This window comes from Zonotrichia albicollis, chromosome 5 (assembly GCF_047830755.1).
Source record: "Zonotrichia albicollis isolate bZonAlb1 chromosome 5, bZonAlb1.hap1, whole genome shotgun sequence".
Taxonomy (NCBI): domain Eukaryota; kingdom Metazoa; phylum Chordata; class Aves; order Passeriformes; family Passerellidae; genus Zonotrichia; species Zonotrichia albicollis.
Genome location: NC_133823.1, coordinates 22,333,937 through 22,354,180, shown reverse-complemented (window position 1 = coordinate 22,354,180; position 20,244 = coordinate 22,333,937). Strand labels below are relative to the sequence as shown.

At 39.8% G+C, this 20,244-nt stretch overlaps 1 protein-coding gene across 2 annotated transcripts in view; it reads left to right on the top strand.

The window, feature by feature from the left end:
• Positions 1 to 2,559: 2,559 nt before the first annotated feature.
• The window catches only part of ENPEP (glutamyl aminopeptidase), a 34,477-nt gene continuing 16,792 nt past the window's right edge, over positions 2,560 to 20,244 (top strand). Inside the window, exons 1-7 of one of the 2 annotated variants that reach the window (XM_074541004.1) lie at positions 2,560 to 2,680; positions 2,813 to 3,503; positions 8,330 to 8,471; positions 11,286 to 11,417; positions 15,507 to 15,627; positions 17,758 to 17,912; positions 18,540 to 18,653. In XM_074541004.1, coding sequence (XP_074397105.1) covers positions 2,827 to 3,503; positions 8,330 to 8,471; positions 11,286 to 11,417; positions 15,507 to 15,627; positions 17,758 to 17,912; positions 18,540 to 18,653 — 1,341 coding nt within the window. In that variant the 5' untranslated portion in view covers positions 2,560 to 2,680; positions 2,813 to 2,826. Of the gene's footprint in view, positions 3,504 to 8,329; positions 8,472 to 11,285; positions 11,418 to 15,506; positions 15,628 to 17,757; positions 17,913 to 18,539; positions 18,654 to 20,244 lie in introns of both variants that reach the window. The other variant, XM_005484730.3, reaches the window with a different exon arrangement.

Below are 20,244 nucleotides of genomic sequence, written 5' to 3'. Positions count from 1 at the left end.
CCCTGCCCCCTTCGGCCTGGAGACAGCCAAACAGGGGGAATGCTTAGCAGTGTTTTTGGGAGCCCTGCCCTCCTGCATTGGAGGAGGAGGAATTCCTCCACTGTGCAGAGTAATTAACACTTTGGGCCCTGTTTGTCCTTGGCCATGTGTATTGGGTCACTGGCAGCAGGGAGCTTGCAGCACTGCTGGCTGGCTGCAGGAGTGTCAGTAACACAGCATGTTTCAGATGTGGGAGGACTTAGCCTGCTCATAGCTACCCATCCCAGAAATACATCTAGTTTTGGCTGCAACCAGGTTGGAATCTCAGTTATTCCAATGAGAAGATCAATGCTACAACTTGTGTATAACTACACTACTGCTCCTGACTGACAGCTTGTAATGGACTTCAGTACGAATGTTATCTTCAAGGCTTAGGATAAGAAATACATACATAGTTGCTGTTTTGGACTAGCTCATCCACATTTGTTTTCTAGCTCTTCCTGAAAGAGGTAATTGTTACCAGTGAAGAAATCTTCAAGTGTCTTCAAAAACTACAGTAAATAACTTGCTCTGCAGTCTGTAAGCTCAAACAGCATTTTTCATCTTCAAGTTAAAAATTTAACAGGAAAGCTCATGACTTAGGAAAATAAAAACGGGAGTGATGTAAAAGCCATGCAGAAATTAAGACAATTTGTTTTCTTATCTCATATGGCCTGCTCTGTCTAAAGATGTCTTCTTTAAAATCTGTTGTAACTCTTTTTCCTTGCCCTGCCCAATCAGAACAAAAGAAAAGAAAGAAATGGTTTTAAATGTTAAGACTATGATCTTCAGTGCTGGCCCTGCTGCTAAAAGCTGAATTCTTACTCAATCCATTAAAGGGCATTGGTTTCCCATGTCATATCTAGTTTTGATCACAGCAAAGAAATGGGAAACAATAAAAACAGGCATAATGTGAAACAGATTTTAGCTTTCTGCTTCATTTTTTTTTTTTGCATCAGTCTCTCACTTTTGAAAATACATAAGAGTTAATGTGATGATCTGAAAAAACCCAAAAAACCAAAAAAAAACGCAACCAAACAAAAAAAAAAAAAAAAAACCAAACCATTTTATTTCTCTGCTTCTGTAGGAAACCCTTGCCTTTGAAACAAGATGATATATAAATAGCAGTGTGCTGATGCAAAGTGGGGGGCTAAAGTTCCCTGTGGTGATGGTCAGTATTTAGAAGTGTGGCTTATGAACAGATCAATTTCTGAACAGACTGGGTGAAATTCCCCAGCTTAGTGCATCTCACTTGAAGCATGTGTTAACTGATTCTAAAACCTAAGTCAATCCAATTCAGGTGGAAATCCATCGGGAAGGGAAGGGAAGGGAAGGGAAGGGAAGGGAAGGGAAGGGAAGGGAAGGGAAGGGAAGGGAAGGGAAGGGAAGGGAAGGGAAGGGAAGGGAAGGGAAGGGAAGGGAAGGGAAGGGAAGGGAAGTCTAAGTAGTCAGAGAGTTGTAACTGATGTAAAAAGTGATAATAATTCTAATATGATAATAATCCTAATATTAATAAAATCCTATTCTAATAATCCTAATATTAATGAAAGAATCCTAATATTAATAAAAGTGATAATAATCCTAATATTATGTCTCCTAATGAACTAAATCAGGAGGCATAAAGCCAAACTGATGTGCCTGATTAAAAAATCTACTCAAGTGGACTACATAAGTGGAGAAATAGGGCTAAGAGATGCAGAGACTGGCATTTTTATTCTACACTATTTTCCTTTAGTCCAGTTTCAAACAAGGTCAAGACTACCACTGTGCTCAGTTTCATACTGCATTAGCAACATCTTGCTTACAGGCTTACCAAAGCCTTACAAAAGGTTCCCTCAAGCAGAATCAGGCTCTATTCAATTAATTTGCTTCAATGAAGTGTCACATTGTGATGACAAGCAATAAATGGTAAATTAGATCTTTAGTGCATAAATCATGCTTAGAAGTGTCCCTCACAGCAAGGATTCACAGGCAGCAATGTAATTGTGCTGACTGACAAAGCAATGCTGTCCCAGGCTACCAGCTTGCATGCATGGTTATGGTCAATCTCCTGGAAAAGTGGCCCTGTGAGGGGGAGAGGAGTTAGACAACTTTTAAAGTTTGAAGCAGTGATCAAAATTTATTGTTCCACTGTGCATTCATCTGTCTGTGACTGCCTTGAGTTACTCGGCAAAGGTAAATGAGCCCAGAAAAGAGGAGAAGCAGCTGAAAGATATATGTGATTTTTGCAAGTTTTGAGATGTCATTTCACAAACTATAGGGTGGAAATTCAAGGAAATCTTTGTTAGTAAGAGGAAGAAAAATAAGCCAGCCCAAATCTCAAAAACCTAAACAAGACACAGCACAGGAAAAAAAGGAAGAGGTAGTGGTGAAGGTTGAGGGTTTGCCTCCATCTGCAAACTCTTTCTGAAAGCTGCTGACAGAGCTTTGGCATCTGATCATCTCCTGACTGCTGATTAACATAGCACTGTTTTATATTTAACTCAGGCCAGAACAGGAGGGGCTGGGGGTGGGGTTGTGCTGCTTATAAGGGGAGCACGGCAGAAACAATGTTCTTCTGTGTCAGTTCCCTCCGTCTCCCAGCCCAGCTGCGCTTTGATCATTCACATTTCCTCCAAATGCATGTTGTCTTTAATTAATTGAGTGTCTTCTGGAGAGCGAGGTGAGGGAGACAGGCAGAGAACAGCTATAGCTACACAATTAAAATACAAACCAAGGCTGCTGAGTTTACTGAATGCAAGTGCTGAAGTGACTAATAAGCTTTTTTGTGGTTAATGTTTTGCTCTGAGAACAGATCTAGGAGCAGAGATGGAGGGCATGGATTTTGAGGATGAGAAGTCCAAGAAGTACTGCATGAAGAAAAAGCATGTGGCTATCATCTGTGGAGTCGTGGTTGTTGTAGGACTTGCTGTGGGGCTTGGTGTGGGATTGAGCAGACCTAAAGCTTCAGAGGCAACAGAGCAACAACCAACACCAGATCAGACGACAACAACTACAACAACGACAACAACAACATCAACGACAACAACGACAACAACGGAACAGCCTCCTCCCCCAGTGGATTTGGGTCCCTGTCCTTCCAAGAATGATGACACTGGAGACTGGACAGAGTTTAGGCTGCCCACTTATGTCAAGCCTGTCCACTATGATCTGGAAATCAAGCCTGAAATGGAGCAAGACACTTACAGTGGGACAGTCAGTATATCTATAGTTTTGGAAAAACCAACCAGCTCCCTGTGGCTTCACCTGCGAGACACCAAGGTTACAGAAATACCCACACTCTGGAAATCCTCAGGACAGCAGATTGCTCTGAATGACTGCTTTGAGTACAAGCCACAAGAATACATTGTGATGAAGGCAGCAGCAGAGCTCCCTGTTACTGGTGAAAATGATCCCTATGTGCTCACGCTGAAGTTTCAAGGCTGGCTGAATGGTTCGCTGGTTGGGTTTTATAGGACCACCTATACTGAGAATGGACAGATCAAGTAAAGCAGTTTTATTTATTAAGCTTTCTTCTCTATTTTTACTTGCTCAGGCCTGCTGTATTCCTGTTTCAGCTTTTCAGTCTTGTCTCTCACCAACTTACTGACGTTTCTGGGCTGTTCTTTAGTTTTCTCATTCCCCTAAGGAGGATGCTGTATTCAAAGCCCTTTGGCTTCTGACTAGTGAATGTGGGCTGGAGAGATGAGGGGTTTGTTATAATTAATATTCTGAAAAACCTTTTCAAACTCTACTGGTCCAAGCTTACCTTTGAACTGAATGGCTCCCTCAAGGGGCTGGAGGGATCAAGGCCTGTTTTTATCTCTCTAGTACAATAAATAGCATACAACTATCACCATTCTCTCCTGTTATCCTCAAGGTAGCAGTTTTGGTGTAAAATGTTCTTCTGATAGTTTTCCTGATAGCATACCTCCTTGATGCTGTAAGCCTGAGGAATATTCAAACCCAAACTTCCCTGTCTCCCTTGTAGCTGGTTTAAATTATATGTAGGAAAGCCTAAACAATTAGGATCACCTTTTACTCTTTTTTTGGTGCTCCATCTCTTTCTTGTGAGTATATCAACAGTTATTGAATGATTACAAAGTCTCTACCAGTTCAGCTAACCCATTCCACTTACCAGGTTTGTACTGCTTCAAGGTGGAAGCTTGAAAAAGCCATTGCCCTCTGCTCAAAGGCTGCTCTTCACAGTTAATGTATGGAGAGGACAGTTACCTATTTTCTGATATTTACATTTCTGAAGTGATAAATCACTTCAGAAATGTAAATATCAGAAAATAGGTAACTGTCCTTTACAGCTGGTAGATAAACTTGGCTAGACACTTACGAGGCCCTGTAGCAGGAACATGGAGACAAACACTGATGTGTTCATGGCATTTCTTTGCCCTCCTGGGACAATGGTGTCGTGAGTAAGAGTCTTGTCAGCTCCATTCAGCCACTGACAGGAGTACCAGCAGTGACAGGCACCAGCAGTAGCGGATCCAAGAGTAGAGGATAAAGCAAGCACTGATTTTTTCCCGTGGAGAAGTCATGCAGGGAACAGCTTGAACACCAGACAGCTCTTTTCCTCTTGTTTCCTCCATATATGACCTCAGCATTGCTCTGATTTAAAAGGTGCTTTGGTTTCATACTTTGAGCATCTGACATCTACAGCAGTTTTAAAGTGCAAAGTCCTAGAATCCTTCTACGTTGAGGTGTGTTACTTTTCACTGGTGAAGTATATCTAGATATTAAATGTATAGCCCCAGGTCTGTCACAACCCCAGAACAGGAGGACCAGAACACAGGTCTTCTGAGTTGCAGAGCAGGAGAGGTGAGTGCCTGTCCCTCAAATCCAGACAGTACAGGTAGACAAGGGCCAAGCATCTGATACCAGGAAGAAAGGAGAACTCTAAAACTAAAGAAAGTATAAAATGTGAGCTCACTTTGACTGTTCCTACTTCTTGAATTGAATGCTGGAAACTACAATTACAAGGATGATGCTAGCCAGCAGTCTGAAAACTCAATGCAAAAAGGAGCTTGTGGGTGTGAGTGTGTTAGGTTTGAGAAGGGCTTTAGTAAGAACAAGTGAAAAGTAAATTCTGAAATATTTTTCATGTGATTGACTTTGGGCAGATTGCAGAGGTGATGTACACGATAGTGGTAAGTATAGCTTTGAAAGTAAGGCAACCAACAGCCAAGTTGTTGCTATGCAGCAGAGGGTAGGGGATAGGATGTGGTAAGGAAGGACAGTGAGGGAAGGGTTTTATTACTTATTAAAAACGCATTTTCTCCCAGCTTTCTACTTAAAAACAATGCTGACTGGAATGAGCATTTTTATTTTGCCTTTGCCTGAGGTACATACCACTCTTGGAAAATTTCAACTCAAGTAGTTCTGTTGTTGTCGTGTTGCAAGTAAATACAAATCAGATCAGGTAACAGCAATGATCAAACAAGTCTGTTAATAGTGGATGTTAAAGAGAAGGGGGCTGAGGCGAGAAGGAGATCCAATATATAATTAACCAACTCTATTATCCCTTCTGTGCAGTGTTAGAAGCAGCAGCACCTTTAGAGAGACTTAATAACACTGAAAGTCAGCTTCTAGGGCTAACCTGTTCCCCAGATGTTTATCTGTGAAGGCAAAGGTTTGCCAAGCATTGCTATAAGGCCTTTGGTTTACAAACTGGGCATGTGTCCAGGCTCTACTGTTGCTTAGATTCAAATATCCAAATAGATTCAATAATCTATGTTGCTTAGATTCCTTGAGGGGCTTAGGGAGAAGAGCACCTTATTTGGGGATCCTGTTCAGACAGATCATACAATCCCCATCAGGAAAAAGGTGCTTTTGGATATGCCTTGAAGCAGATTGTGAGATACCTTGGAATTGTGACTATTTAAATTGATGTGCACCTGCAGATAGGGAACAGGAAAGCAGAAACTTTGGAAATGTAGATTTTGGACATAGACTTGCCTAGATGCTTCTGTGGGTTCCCAAATCTAGCTGTAAGCACTTAAGTCCTTTGGTAAAACTGTTCCTCTGTCTGCTCATTTCATTTCCCCATTGATGCAAAAGGAATAGCAGTCCTCCCTACTTTGCATGATGCACTGAGCATAATTACAACACTTGTGCTGTTTTCAGATCTTATGGAGAGGAGCAAAAGAAGAGTCCTTGGTTGGTGTACTGGGTTTTTCAGGTCATTAGCTTCTCTCAATTAATGTGCTAAAGCCCCCTTGTATTAAAAATAATACAAACATGTCACAGCAGCTGGCTTTGCTTTTGCACTACTATTAGAGACAAGGTATGGCTTCCTGGTTTTAGGAATTCCCTCGCTTTTCTGTGAGAGAACAAGAGGCTCGCCCCTGTCTAACAGGGATGTATTTAGGATTTTATTCAATAGACAAGGGAAGAATTTTCTTCTGTTTACAAAAGTAAAACTTCTGATTTTCTTCCTGAAGCAGAAAGTTTTCTCAGAAGTAGGAATGAGTTGGAATTTTAAGGAAGACTAGGAGAAAGATGCTTTAATTAGTTCAGGGAGGAAGGAAGTTGTTTGACACTAATGACTTGTACTTCGGAGGGAGGGGAAGGAAAACTCCTCATGGTTCTAAATGCATCACTGTTTTATTTTGAGAACAGCTAGATGCAGTCTCAGCCAGATCACTTCTTATTATTATGATGTTTACAACTGTCGACTCTAGTTCATACTTAAAGGTCTGGACATCAAGAGCAGAAGCCACCAAGCAGTGAAGAAAATCTTATCTAAAAACTACATTATGTTGTTTGAAAGTGAATTACATTTCATGTTTCTATGGCCACTTCTGTGCATGCCATAGTCAGGTGTTCTCATCATCTAACCCATAGGAAGGGTAGTGCTGAAGTTTTTCACTCCTAATGTCTGTCTGCCTCTGCAAACATATGAGGATAGATGGATTATCACCTTATAAATCAACAGATGTATCACAGTGTTATCAGTCTGTAGGAACAAGACATAAATGTGTCAAAATATATAGCCAAGTTTTAACCAATAGCTGTGAAGCATTGCCCTGGAGGCTTGGAGTTAACTTAATTGTGAAATAGCTCTCAAATCCTACAAAAAGTAGAGAGTGACAGCAAAGAATGCACCAAGCAAAAGAAACTCTGTTGAGTCTGAAATTATGTTAAAGTGAATGTTCATTATGCTTTCTGCCCATGAACCTTTGAGCTACTGTTCCAAGGAACATGAATGGAGAGAGCCCAGACATATTACCTCTGTCAGGTTTGTAAATGACCCTTGCTGCTACAAGTTCCTAATGACCAGTTTAGTATTTAACCATCACAGGGAAATGCCAAGGGCAACAGAAACCTTGAAAAATTGGTTGTCAAGTGAGCTTGTAGGATTGCTGCAATCTGTAATTTATGATGTACACTTTTAATTACTTTTTTGAAAGAAAAACTACCTTAATATAGTTGGAGCAGCTGTAGAAGTGCTGTCAGAAAATGCTCAACATTCCAGATTAATTGAAGGAGCATCTGTGATCCCTTTCACCATCAATCACCGGAGAATATGCTCTGCCCCTGGTGTGGGTCATTAATGGGGGAGCCCAATGTCACTGGGAGAAGCAAGCACAATATGAACGCTCACAACATTCACCTCATGTTTTTACATGACCCCTATTGTCTAGCTCCTCCAGCTGGTTGTGCATAACTGAGATGACTTTCTGACCCCCCCAAAATAGCTTGCATAGCATCAGTTATGTACTAGGATGTTCACCTGAATTTTCCATGCTTTCTCCAGCAGTTTCACTAATGGAGTCAGGGGAGCATAGGAGCAGAGGAGGAAACTGTATGTGGTAAATGCAGGAAAAGAAACACACAAACAGGATGAGATTTATTGGCATTTGCACAGTTTCAAGGTGTCGCTTCAGGAGATGTTCAAGACCCTAATCCCAAGATATGCTGTAGTGGGTAAACAAGTCTTGGAGTAACTTATTCCTTTTAGGTGATATCATCAGTTCTTTATTTTAGGTGATAAATCAATGGTAAAGCTCAGCAGGAGGGAGAGCAAAGTTTTCACTATGCATGAGAGGTCATGCCTCTCTTATTGCCTGGCTCCTAAAAATATTTGATGATAAGCAATTTGCATTAGCTTTTGCTCTGAAACCTTGAAGATGTTGATGACAGACAGATGTGGATGTCAGCTCCTGCATTTTTGATGTCACCTGCTTTTATGAATGGATAAATATGCACAAATATTTGTAGTTGGATTTCATTTGTGAAATCATTAAAAAAATGCCTAGAAATTGCGGACAAGATTTCAAAGCCATATAATGAAGCCTTGCCAATGTGTTGTTTGTTTCAGGAGCATTGCAGCTACTGATCATGAGCCAACAGATGCGCGGAAATCATTTCCCTGCTTTGACGAGCCAAACAAAAAGGCAACCTACACCATATCCATCATCCATCCAGATGTGTACCAAGCACTTTCAAACATGCCAGTAGAGGTAAGTATTTCCCAACTGCTGCCTAAGTGCAGCAGTTCTGTAGAGACACTGGAAGGTAATGTGGGTCGCCAGGTTCTGGCATGTTCACAGACTCTACCACTCAGGCACTGGAAAACTCACGCTTAATAGACATTCCATGAACAGAACTGGTTGGCTGGTTAGGACTCAAAGTGGTCCATCAGCACACAACATGGCAGCACAGAATCAAATCCAAAGCAAAAATGGAACACCTATTCTGTTGTTATCCAGCTGACCCTCAGCTGGATATTCTAGGTGAGCATCCCCTGCTGACTATAAGTAGATATTGGCAGGTTCTTCTGTCAAACTGGGTAGGCTCAGAGAATGAGTACTCTGCAAGACAGCTGCTTCCCACATGGAAAGTCTAAAATAATCACTAAAACTGCATAATGGTCCAGAACAAGGGTCTGCTGATCACAATATAATGGTGAAGAATCCTGCTAGCCAGAAAGACTAGGATTAATCTTTTTAATAATGAGGATCTGAAACCGCATCTGTCAGCTCACGGGTGTGGATATTTGTCATTCCACCATGTCTATAATTTCCTAAATAATCCATTTCTAGACCTACTGTCAAATTCCAAATTTTGCATGAAATTCAATGGCATCAATTATCTACCTCTGGGCCTTCTGGAAGAAGGCTGAATGGCTTTCAGATGAGAGGGTTTCTACTGAATAGTCAACTGAATGTGTAGTCTATTGTATAATTTCTACTAACAAGTTCTGAAGTGGGAGATAAAGTGCCAAGTTAAAAAAAAAAAAAAAGAAAAGAGCTTCCAGCCTCCAGACTGTTGGCATTTGCATTTTTTCCAATCACTCCCCCACCCAGAAAATAAAGGTCTGCTTTTATTTAGAGTGCCCCAAACTTATTCTCTTAGCAATGCAGCTGAGATATCTATTACCAGGCTCATACAGATGCATCCATACCCTTTGCACATTTAAAGCTCTGACCCATTGTTATTGAAAATATTTCTGTGATACCTAGAAGACCACCAGGCACTTTGATGAACAACACATGAAAGGAGATTGCTGTGCCTTTCCTCAGATAAGTGAGAATATGAGCAAGGAAGTAAGGTGATAACACCATATGTTATTAAGATTTATTGTGTTTTGAGATTTACTTTACACCTTGACATGTGGACCTTGTCTCTGTTATGGATCTACAATAATAAGTGTGCAAAGGGCTAACTACTGCTTCTTAATTGATTTGCTAAAAAAAAAAAAACTGATAAGAAAATGTAGATTATGCTGAATTCATACTGAAGTTTGACTAAGGGATTATAGCAAGGCACTTTTTTCATCTGGTCAAGGTCAGTACCTCTGGTCTTAGTAGTGGAAGAACTTTGGGAAAGATCTTTTCCACAGATGGAAATGTAAGAGTTTGTAAAGGCAAGATGTTGTATGTTACATGTCCTGTAATTTTGGGGGTGTGGAGCTTTATAACCAGCATGGCAAAATCACATCAGCAAAATCAGAATCTTGTACATTTCATTTGCATTTTTCACTATAATTTCTTCAAATTTTTTTCCACTAAAGCCCTGACTTTGTTGAAATCACAGAAGATCTCAAAATAGAGTAAAATGGGTAAAATAATGGAAAATTAGATTATGAATACCTTTTTGAAAAGGGGTTATGAATATGTCTGTGAATATGGGGTTTTGTTCATGAAGTCATATTACATGTAATATTAATTGTCTGTGCTTTATTTATATTGTGTTTATAACAAACAAATCTCATGAACCACTGTATCTCTAGAAGGCTAACATCTTTTATATGCTTTTGGCTTTTGCTCTATTATATAGTCATCCAGTCAGAAGCACAAAAATTTTCAGACTATAGCAGAAAAGGAATAAAAGAAATATATGTTTAGAATAGAATCATAGAATAAGCTGAGTTGAAAGGGATCCATCAAGATCATCAAATCCAACTCCTGGCCCTGTACAGGACACCCCAAGAGTGGCACCATGTCCCTAAGAGCATTGTTCAAATGCCTCTGGAACTTTGTCAGGTTTGATGTTGTGGCAACTTTCCTGGGGACCCTGTTCCAGTTTTCACCCTCTGGGTGAAAAACCTTTTCCTAAAATCAAACCTAAACCTCCCCTGGCTCAACTTCATGCCATTTCCTTGAGTTCTGTCACTGGTCATGGGAAAGAAGAGATCAGTGTCTACCCCTTCCTATTGAGTATTTTCAGCAAACTTAGAGGAAATACAATCTAAGAAAATCAGGAAATTTTAAAATTGATTTGGTAAATAAAAACTATGATCAGCATTAAATTTTATGTGTATTTAGGCAACCCACCTAATAACCTAACCCACCATTCATTTATATTCTAATTACTTCAGGATGGATTCATTAGACTGGTCTATATCCCAGGTAGCATCCTTGCATCATAACTTAAATACGTGATGCATATATTAAGAGAGGGGAGAATTCAGTCTCTTCCCTTCTCTAACCAAAGTGATGTTATTGTATGCAACTATTGCAAGAACAAAACACAGCATACACCAGAAAACTCCTGTTGGCGAAATTTCTGCTCATGTGAATGATTTCAAATCCCTGATGAAAATTAAAGCAAAGTAAACCTCTTTAGTGCCAAAAAAGCAAAGTACCATTTCATGTATTGCAGAAGAAAAATACTTTGTCTGTTCTCATGCCTTCAGCAATGAAATGCCAGAAGAGGTAGACCTGGAGAGGTGATTTGTTGCTCCTATCCAGTTGCAGTCTTCATACAAATGTACTCTTATGCATGTGTTTGCAATTTCAAAAATCAATTTGATTATTTTTGCATTTCTGCAGCAAACTGTACCAGTTGGTGATGGCTGGAATCGAACAACTTTTAAGAAGTCAGTCCCCATGAGCACTTACTTGGTATGCTTTGCAGTGCACCAGTTTACCTGGGTAGAGAGGACATCTGCAAGTGGAAAACCTGTAAGTCCTTCTGCAGCCTGAATGTGGCTCAGGTGACAGATGTGCCTTCATTTGCATTTTTTCTTTAAAATCTCTTTTTATACAAACAAGGACATGTTTTTCCTTTTCCTGTAGCTTATTTTATGCAGCCTATTTTATCAGATTATGTGTTCATAGTGGTCCCTCTGACCTGGACTACATACAGTGTTTTGTAGTCCTTCCCTGTCTCCCATCTTTGTGAGATCCCAGTTACTGCCTCCCATATGAGCACACAGGTGAGGAAGGAACACTCTCTCCAGCTCATCCCTGACTTGCCTGAAGGAATGTACAAGTTAGGGGGTACAGGAGACTCCCAGGCCATGAATACAAATACTTTATAATTTTCTGTGAGTTAAAATTGCATTTGATATTATTACAGCTGTTGAGACATAGGACTACAGTGCTATGTAGTACTGGCTTGCTTTATTTTACCACAGTGGCAACAGGCAATGTGCCACAGTGCCACAGCAGCAATTGGGCAATGTAAGTTCTGTAAAAATAAGTATAGAAGTGATAGTGTCTGCCTAAACAGGTGGATATTTGGTTGATCCCCTAATGAAGCAAATAGGTTTGAATCTGAACCTATTAAATTAAAATAGCTCCTTCATTTAGATGCTGTAGGCAGGCCAATCCATTTCTTGCTTAGATTCAAATCTCCTGAAGGTGTAGCTGATCAGGCATAAAGAGATCACATGACATTGCATTGAATCACAAACTGAAATCCAAAATACAACTTGCCCCTCAGCAGAAACTCCTCATTTAGCCTAAACCCAGTTTGGGATACTCAGCCTGCTGTTAATTGTTTATTGGTTTAGATCTTGTTCTCATCTGATACAGAGAGTGATCCCTAGAGCTGTATGCCCCTGCTTCTTCCCCTTCCTTTCCTGTTATGTAACACAGGGTCTTGTTATTCACATGAGCTGGCAGTGGTTTCCTCAGTTTCTGGAGAAAATGTCACAAATGGACAGGGAATCTAGAATAAAACCCCAATCATTCTACTGTTCCATGAGCAAGTTAGCTCTTCCTTAGTTGCTTTAACCAAAAAAGATCATCAAATCATTCTCTACTGAAAGCTGTTCACTGATGTTAAAATCTGTTCTGTAGAAATCTCCAAAGTTCTGATTCAGCTCTGAGCTCTTAGCTCAGAAAGGCTTCCTGTCACAGGACTGTGCTGAGGCCTCCCTCTGTGCCCCTGCTAGCATCATGCTGTATGCTTATATTCTTACTTGACAAATAACTGAAGCTAAATTACACAGACAAGCAAATGGAGCCTGGTTTGAGATACAGACAAAATATTCTTAGTTCTCTGCTGTTTGGCTAAGTTATTCACAGGAGCACATTTTTAGGCCACCCAGTCACACAATTTTGTTAACCAACTGCTCTTCAGCATAGCTGGTCCGGTCATTATCAGGGACAGCACCTTGACTACTCGGTCTCACTAGATATACTCTATAGCTCTGTTCCTTTAAAAATAATTTTTTTTCTAGATTTTTTGTGCAGAATATAGTGCAGTAGGGAAAAAAAGTACTGAAGAAGTGTGTAACACTGTTTTCTACATGCAGAAGTTAAACATTTACTACTTGTCCATGCCATGCTCCAGAATATGGCCCTGAGGTCACTGCTTTTTTTTTTCCCCCAAGCAAAACAGTACAGCCCACAATATTCCTGACTGGTTGTAGCTTTTCTAAATGGAAGGGAGTGTTCACTGAAACAGGGTAATTAAAGTGCATGTGTGTAGATGCAAGGGTATTCGTGTCAGTACAGGGGTTGCCTGAAGAAACATCTTCTAATTTAGGCCTATGTTACTACATATTTTATTAATGTCGTTCACTAAACAATGTCTGAGGACTTGCCTGCACTAGAAAACTTGGGGTTTAAGTGAGGTTAAAATAATAACTTTCTTTTCTCTTAACATGGACATAGTTTTACAAATATAAAATACATGTGGAAGATCAATCACTAAAAATTATCCCCAGGAAAACCAGACTATCTTTAGGGTTTCTAATCATATATATAGAAAGTTATTCTTATAACCTTTCCAAGGCTTCCTGTCCAAGAACTTTGAAGCCCAGCTGAACAAAGGTATTTAGATTCACCAACCCCTGAAAAGAACATTCCATAGTTTGCTGTGTAAATTTCTAACAATAAATCTGTCATTCAACAGAAAGTATCCACTTGATCCATAAATTACTTTCATAAACAACAGCAAGAGCATACAGCTCACATGACACAGTAAATTATTTAAAAACTCTGCCGTTCACTCTGAAAGCCCTAATGAAGACATTAATGAAATGAGTGGTGGGAAATGTGCCCACAGCTGGAAACAATGCTCCTGAACTGATTACCTGTCAGGTACTAAATGTCTGGTTTGGAAAAATCACAGAGGAGATTATACAAATGAAATCCAAAGTCAGTTCTAGTGCAGGCTGAATGTTTTGGAAACCATTAATATGGATCAGCTAGGGGACTGAAGACTGCTAAATTGGGTAAAGAGCTTACAGAAGTGGAAATTGCAGATAGTAATTGCAAACTGACCCAGGGGGAAATCCCCTGGCTGGAATGTATTCCTGATTGAATTTCATAAGCTTTTTTTTCGTTTTGTTTTAGTTTTGTTTGGGGTTTTTTTTCTAGTTTTTTGGGGTTTTTTGTTTTCTTTTGTTTTTGTTCCAGCTTTAATTCTGAACACTTTCCCATCCTCCCCTCTCATTGGAGGAAGTGTAATTTATAGTATTGAAATCAATGTGTTTTCAGGCTCCAGAAGAGTTCCTGGAATAGACCAGCTTCTTTGCTCAGCTTGGCCCCTAAATCCCTGGCTCTAAGACAGCGCTGAAAGAGTAAACAAGCCACACCAGTGCAGCAGATGAATGTGTCCCATTCATAAGAGTCATGGAGCTGGCAAAATGAGATAGATCAGTTTTCCTAAAACCAGAAACTTCACTGCATATTGAAATATCTCATCCACACTGGAGATCTTCACGGGTGGGGAAGAGAACAGACTACATACAGCTCCAACAGGTTTTAAGACAGAGAGACTGAGGAAAAGATCCCCAAAAGGCTCCTGTAATTCTGAACTCAAATTTTGCCTTCACAATGTGAAGATAACTTCTCAAAAGGTTTTTTCCAGTTACAAGCCTCCTCATAATAGGCATGGGTGCCATAAAGTTTCTAGTTCTCCAGAGCTTGTTTCCTACTCCTTGACAGCCATAGCCAAATGGGTACCAGGCACCAGGTTTCAGGGATAGAAAGGACAATATTCAACACATCATTTTTTGCATTCGTGTATACAGGAGGAGCACAGAAATGGTCACTCATCACACCAAACATGCCAGGGCTACCAAACATGCCAGTTTTCCCAGAGTCCCTGGTCATAAAAGAGAGAACTGATTTTTGTTTATGATTTCCTGGGGTGCAGCAGCCCAGAAGGCACCAAAGCTGTGGCTATGTGGCTCAAGGTCCTTCTCAAACAGCCACTCAACCTGCATGGGACAGCATGTCTGGTCACAGATCTAGTAAATGCATGGTCGTCAGTGGGTTGAGGTCTTCAGACACGCAAGCACAAGAGGAAACCATGATGACAGTACACAGGAACGGTACAAAGAAGGTGAATAAAATAAGGTGCTATAGGCTTCTGACACATTTCAATAGAGATGTGCTCCTGAAGATTGATCTGATGGGATCAGTCAAGATCAGTGAACTGCTCAGAACAAGTGGATCTCCTTTGTGCTTGCCCAGGTTTCCTCCTTGGAACACCAGGCTGTGGAGAAGTAGGGGCTGGTATGTAACCAGGCCCTGCTTGAAGCTTGGCCACTGTGAGCTTCTGGACATGGGTCTTGCCAGTTTTAAAATTCAGACAGACAGTGGAAAATGTGCACATACTCGCTTGGTATCTCTTATGTACACACTTGAAAACCTTTGTTGAATAAATGTGATAGGGAACAGAATTCAATGTTCAGACCAGTCTCAGAGAAAACCTGCAGTGTTTTTGATATGTATGCTCAATGCCTTTTCAGTGTTAGACACCTGATTCCTCTTAACTGAAAACTTTTCTAATTGTCTCTCTGTATTTTACAGCTGAGAGTTTACGCCCAGCCACAGCAAATACACACGGCAGAATATGCAGCAAATGTAACAAAAACTGTATTCGACTTCTTTGAAGAGTACTTTAATTTGAACTACTCTCTTCCAAAACTGGGTAACTATGAACATTTATATTTTTTATTTCGTTAATTGAGTGTCATGATTATGTTGCTCCTACAGATCTCTGTGCTTTGGTAGAAAACAGCATGAAAGCATTTGGTTGCTAACTGCTGATATTTTGTCAGGATCTTTTAAAACTGTACCAATGTAGTTCAAGATGTTTCTAAATGTCATGATGGATGAGTTGGTCTCAGTCACTGTTTTATTGCCAGTTCTCACAGTTCAGTTTACTGAACTGAAAACTGGTGCTGGCATGTTTATTTTAAAGCATCTTGTGGAAAATCAAGGCAAGCATTGGTGTCATCAGCAAAGGACAATCATGAGTTAAAACAGAGCCAGAAGTTTCAGAAAAATATGTACCACTTCCATATGAACTTCTGGACAAAAGTCAGCAGTGACATAAGTGAAGATGTAAACTGCCAGAGAGTATGTCATATTATTTATTAACCTTAGTGCAAAGTGGGTGTGTATCCATGTCTTAGAAAGATGAATGTAGTCCAGCATCTAATTTGTAGTTTCTACTGCTGGGCTAAATAAAGATCTGGGACTAAATAAGAGCAGGCACGCTCTCAAATTTTGCCCATGGTTACAAAATAAGCAAAGAGAAGTTAGTGAGCATCCTTTAGCTTGAGATATTTGGAGTCTGCATCTGATTCACGCAGTTTAACATGCACAATAATCAAGCTAGGAAGGCAATCAGTGTTTTGGAAATTCTTCCTCCTAAGACCTTCAAAGATGTAATTCAGTTAGTTCATGAACTTAAAAGGACGGAAAAATACTAGCTGCAAACAACTCAAGACAATATGGGGGGGGAGTCCCCAAAACTTTGAAGACAATTAATAATGCTGTGCAAACCTTTTGTTGGCTATTTGTACCTGTACCTATCATGCTAACCTATGTTACTTTAACAAAAGACATTTACCTCCTCCTTTCAAAACAGCACCTGAGTTTACTGTCAATATGTTTGCATTTCAATGACAACTGAATTAGGGAAGCCAGTACAATATGTTGTTCTTTCACATAACTGGTCCCCAGTAATAATAGGTACTATATCTCACCTGTGCTTTATATTCAAACTTTCACTGTCATGAAAGTCTGATGAATTTGCCATGGCAGCATCTGGACAAAGGCCTTTCTGTGTGACAGGATGGACTGGTATCTTCAGGTTAGCAGTGTCACAGGATAGATACTTTCGTAGATTCTACACTGTTTTTCCCAGTATGTCTATTTGTTGGATTCCTAACCTTGACTTACCATGTTGTTCCTTCACTATTATAAGTTATCCAGTTCAAACCTGATGAATCAGATATGTTTCTGCATAATGATTTATTTAAATATTGTATTTCACATTGATTTATGGCTTCTGTCATTATCTTTCTCCTTGTATCATCCTTTTGACTGTCATTGAAGCCCTTGCCAAACTATCAGCTTGATTCTGTAATCAAGTTGTTTAATTTAAAATAAGTAATTCCTATCTTCTGTTGGAGTGGGGTGAGGGATTTTTATTCTATTCTGTTTTAAATCCATCTGTACTTTTTCACTAACCCACATAGAAAGCCTGTGGTCATTATTTGAAGAAGAAAATGCTAGTTCAGTTGAGTCTGCAATTCTCATTTAAACCAGTATTGATTACTGACCATAAATGAGTGACCCCCACAAATTGCCAGGCGTAGAAGCAGATGTTGTTCACTGCATGGGGGATTTACTTCAGTTAACGTGCCAAATATTTTTAATACAACAGTGTGACAAACAATGTCATGCCTCATTATTCTACAAATAGTTTCAGGAGGTTTACTGCCTACAGCACATCCCCAGACAGCAGTATTAATTTCTAGAGCCAAAATTAAGTAATGTATGATATGCACATTCCCAGGAGATGCCATAACATCACCTTCCAGGACAGATCCTCAGCAACTGCAACTGATCTTACCTCTTAATCTCAGTAGATCCAGGGCACTTGCTTTAGGCCAGTTCTCTTCTTGAACACAGATCATAGCCTGCAGTCCACAGTAGTAAGCCAGAATCACAAATGGTAAGCAAAACAGGCTGTAAATACACACAGAGAGGAAAAGCTAATTGATTTAAAGGATACAGTGGTAATTGTTTTCTCTTTCTTTTAATGCAGATAAAATAGCTATTCCAGATTTTGGGACGGGTGCTATGGAGAACTGGGGGCTGATCACATACCGAGAAACAAACCTGCTGTATGATCCTGCGGAGTCAGCCACATCCAACAAGCAGAGAGTAGCTGCTGTGATAGCCCATGAGCTCGTTCATCAGGTATATTTTAGGACATGAGTCACTTTTACAGTGTTTCAAATATATAGTCACAACATTTTAATCTTGAAAATACTGTCATTAACTTCATCTCAGGTTCTTCTACATGTGCTCAAAATCTGATTGCAAAATATCATGTTATAACAGATCCCTGTAAGAGCTTTAAAATACCATGACTACTGCCTTGGAATTTTTCTCAGGAAGTTAGATGCTTGAGCCCAGACTGTCAGCCAGCTTATGAAAATCTGTCTAAAATGTCTTAGAGAAACTAATTTACCTGTGCAGATGTCTCTTTTGGACAGGCAAACAAGAACAGTTATACACTGTGGAGGGTGTCTGAAAACATATCCTTAAAAGCAGAAATCATCAAATCAAGAGGAAGAAACTAAAAATATTTTCAGTGGCACATGAATCATTAGCACTCTCCCAAGTAATATGTAATTTTATAATAAAAGCAATGTTTTAACACAAAGCAAGGCCTTCATTCCTATTCAAACCCCAGAATTATGATAATTTTCATCGGGCAGCAGTAAGAAAAGTAAGCAAATAAATGTTCTGTATGCAGGTGGAGATACTGAAATGTACATGTACTATTTTTCTAAACCTACATCTTTATGTTTATAATTGTAGTGGTTTGGAAATATTGTGACCATGGACTGGTGGGATGACTTGTGGCTAAATGAAGGATTTGCCAGTTATTTTGAGTTCCTGGGAGTAAATGCAACAGAACCAGACTGGGAAATGGTAATTATTTCTGCCTTGTAGAGGGTTGGCGGGGCTGGGAGGAACATTTTGGAAGGGAGTAAAATTTAGACAAGGATGATGAAGACTTAAAGTATATTTATGGAAAACTAACATAGTGTGGTGCAACATAAAGAAATGGTTGGTCTACGTTTTTCACCTACCTATGTTATGATCTGAAGCTAGTCAAAGTACACTGTGTGAAGCTTCAGTCTGCAGGGAAGAGTCATTCTTTTTTAACCAGTGAGTCAATTTGGCTCAGTTATTACGGCAAATAACACCTAGGTGTATTCTGCACAGAGCCTTAACAGTTTTGCAGGGCTGCTTAAAGGTCTAACTCTGAAAGATGGAGATTTTCCTGGCTGTACTCTCTTCATGGGACTTAGGATTGCTATGTGATCTGGTAAGGGTTAGGAACCTGGGCCTGTCTCCACAGCTTGAGCTATTATCAAGGAAAATAGCGGACTCCCATTCAGCTCCTGCCAGCATTTCAAGTGTCCTTTCAAATGCTCCAACTCAGACAATCTCTGTTCTGTACAGTGCAAAAATAGGCAGTGACAGTGGATAGCCAATGTGCTAACTGTGTCAGCTCCAGATGCTTTAAGGGTGTTACAAAGTTGACCTTAAATAGGCATTAATGAATAACATGTGAATAAAGGGAGTTTTTTTGCTCCTTTTTTCCTCCCTCCCAAACAGATGTGACGGCACAGAACACATATATTTTTCCCAGCTGTCGAGGTGTAATGAGGTTCTGTGTGCTAAGACATACACAACATGCCAGTGGAAGGGAGCAGAGTAGGTTTTGCATAGGTTGAACCTGTTAAAATCTACTATCTCCTGAGCCTAGTGACTTTAGAAGCAGGCAGTGCCTACTTGCTGCTTTACCTGCCTTTCTCCCTGCAGAGAGGCTAAGAACAAAATCATTCCCTGGGTCATTTTTACCCTTTAAAGTAGAAGATCTATGGTCCTAACTATGTAAGAAAAGATCTAATTACTGAATTTAAAATAAAAAGTCCTTTTTTATCTAGATATTATGTTAATCTAAGATATTTCAATACTATCCTAGTGAGTATTAGAAGAGGAAATCTAAATTGAATTTTAGTCTTTTTTTGGTCAATATTGATTAGGAAATAAGGGGATTTTAACTGCTGGCTACTTAATCTTTTTTAAAAAATTCAAATAAATTTAAAAAAACATTTAAGCCTTGGGATGGGGAACCCTGCCTCCTTCTTCCCTCCCTCCCTTCCTACCCAGCTCCTCTTTTGCAAGAGGAGACCACAATGCTTTGTAAATATTGTCACACTTCTGAAATTGGTAACACAGGCTACTCTTTTTGCCCTACTGGGGGCAAGGGAGGTGGGATGGGTGTGTCTGTGTTATCATACACACAGGAAAACAGGATCTGAAAAAGGCAATTTCTCTTAGTTAAGGAGAAATTGTATCCCTCCCCTCTCAGATGTAAAGCAAGAGTTTGCAAGTCCTTCTTTAGAGGCATAAAATTTCATTCTATTTTAAATTGCCTAGAGAAGTTGAAATTCAAACTACTTATTTGAGAAGTAGGCATATACTCCTTCCTTTGTTTCCATTCTAATGT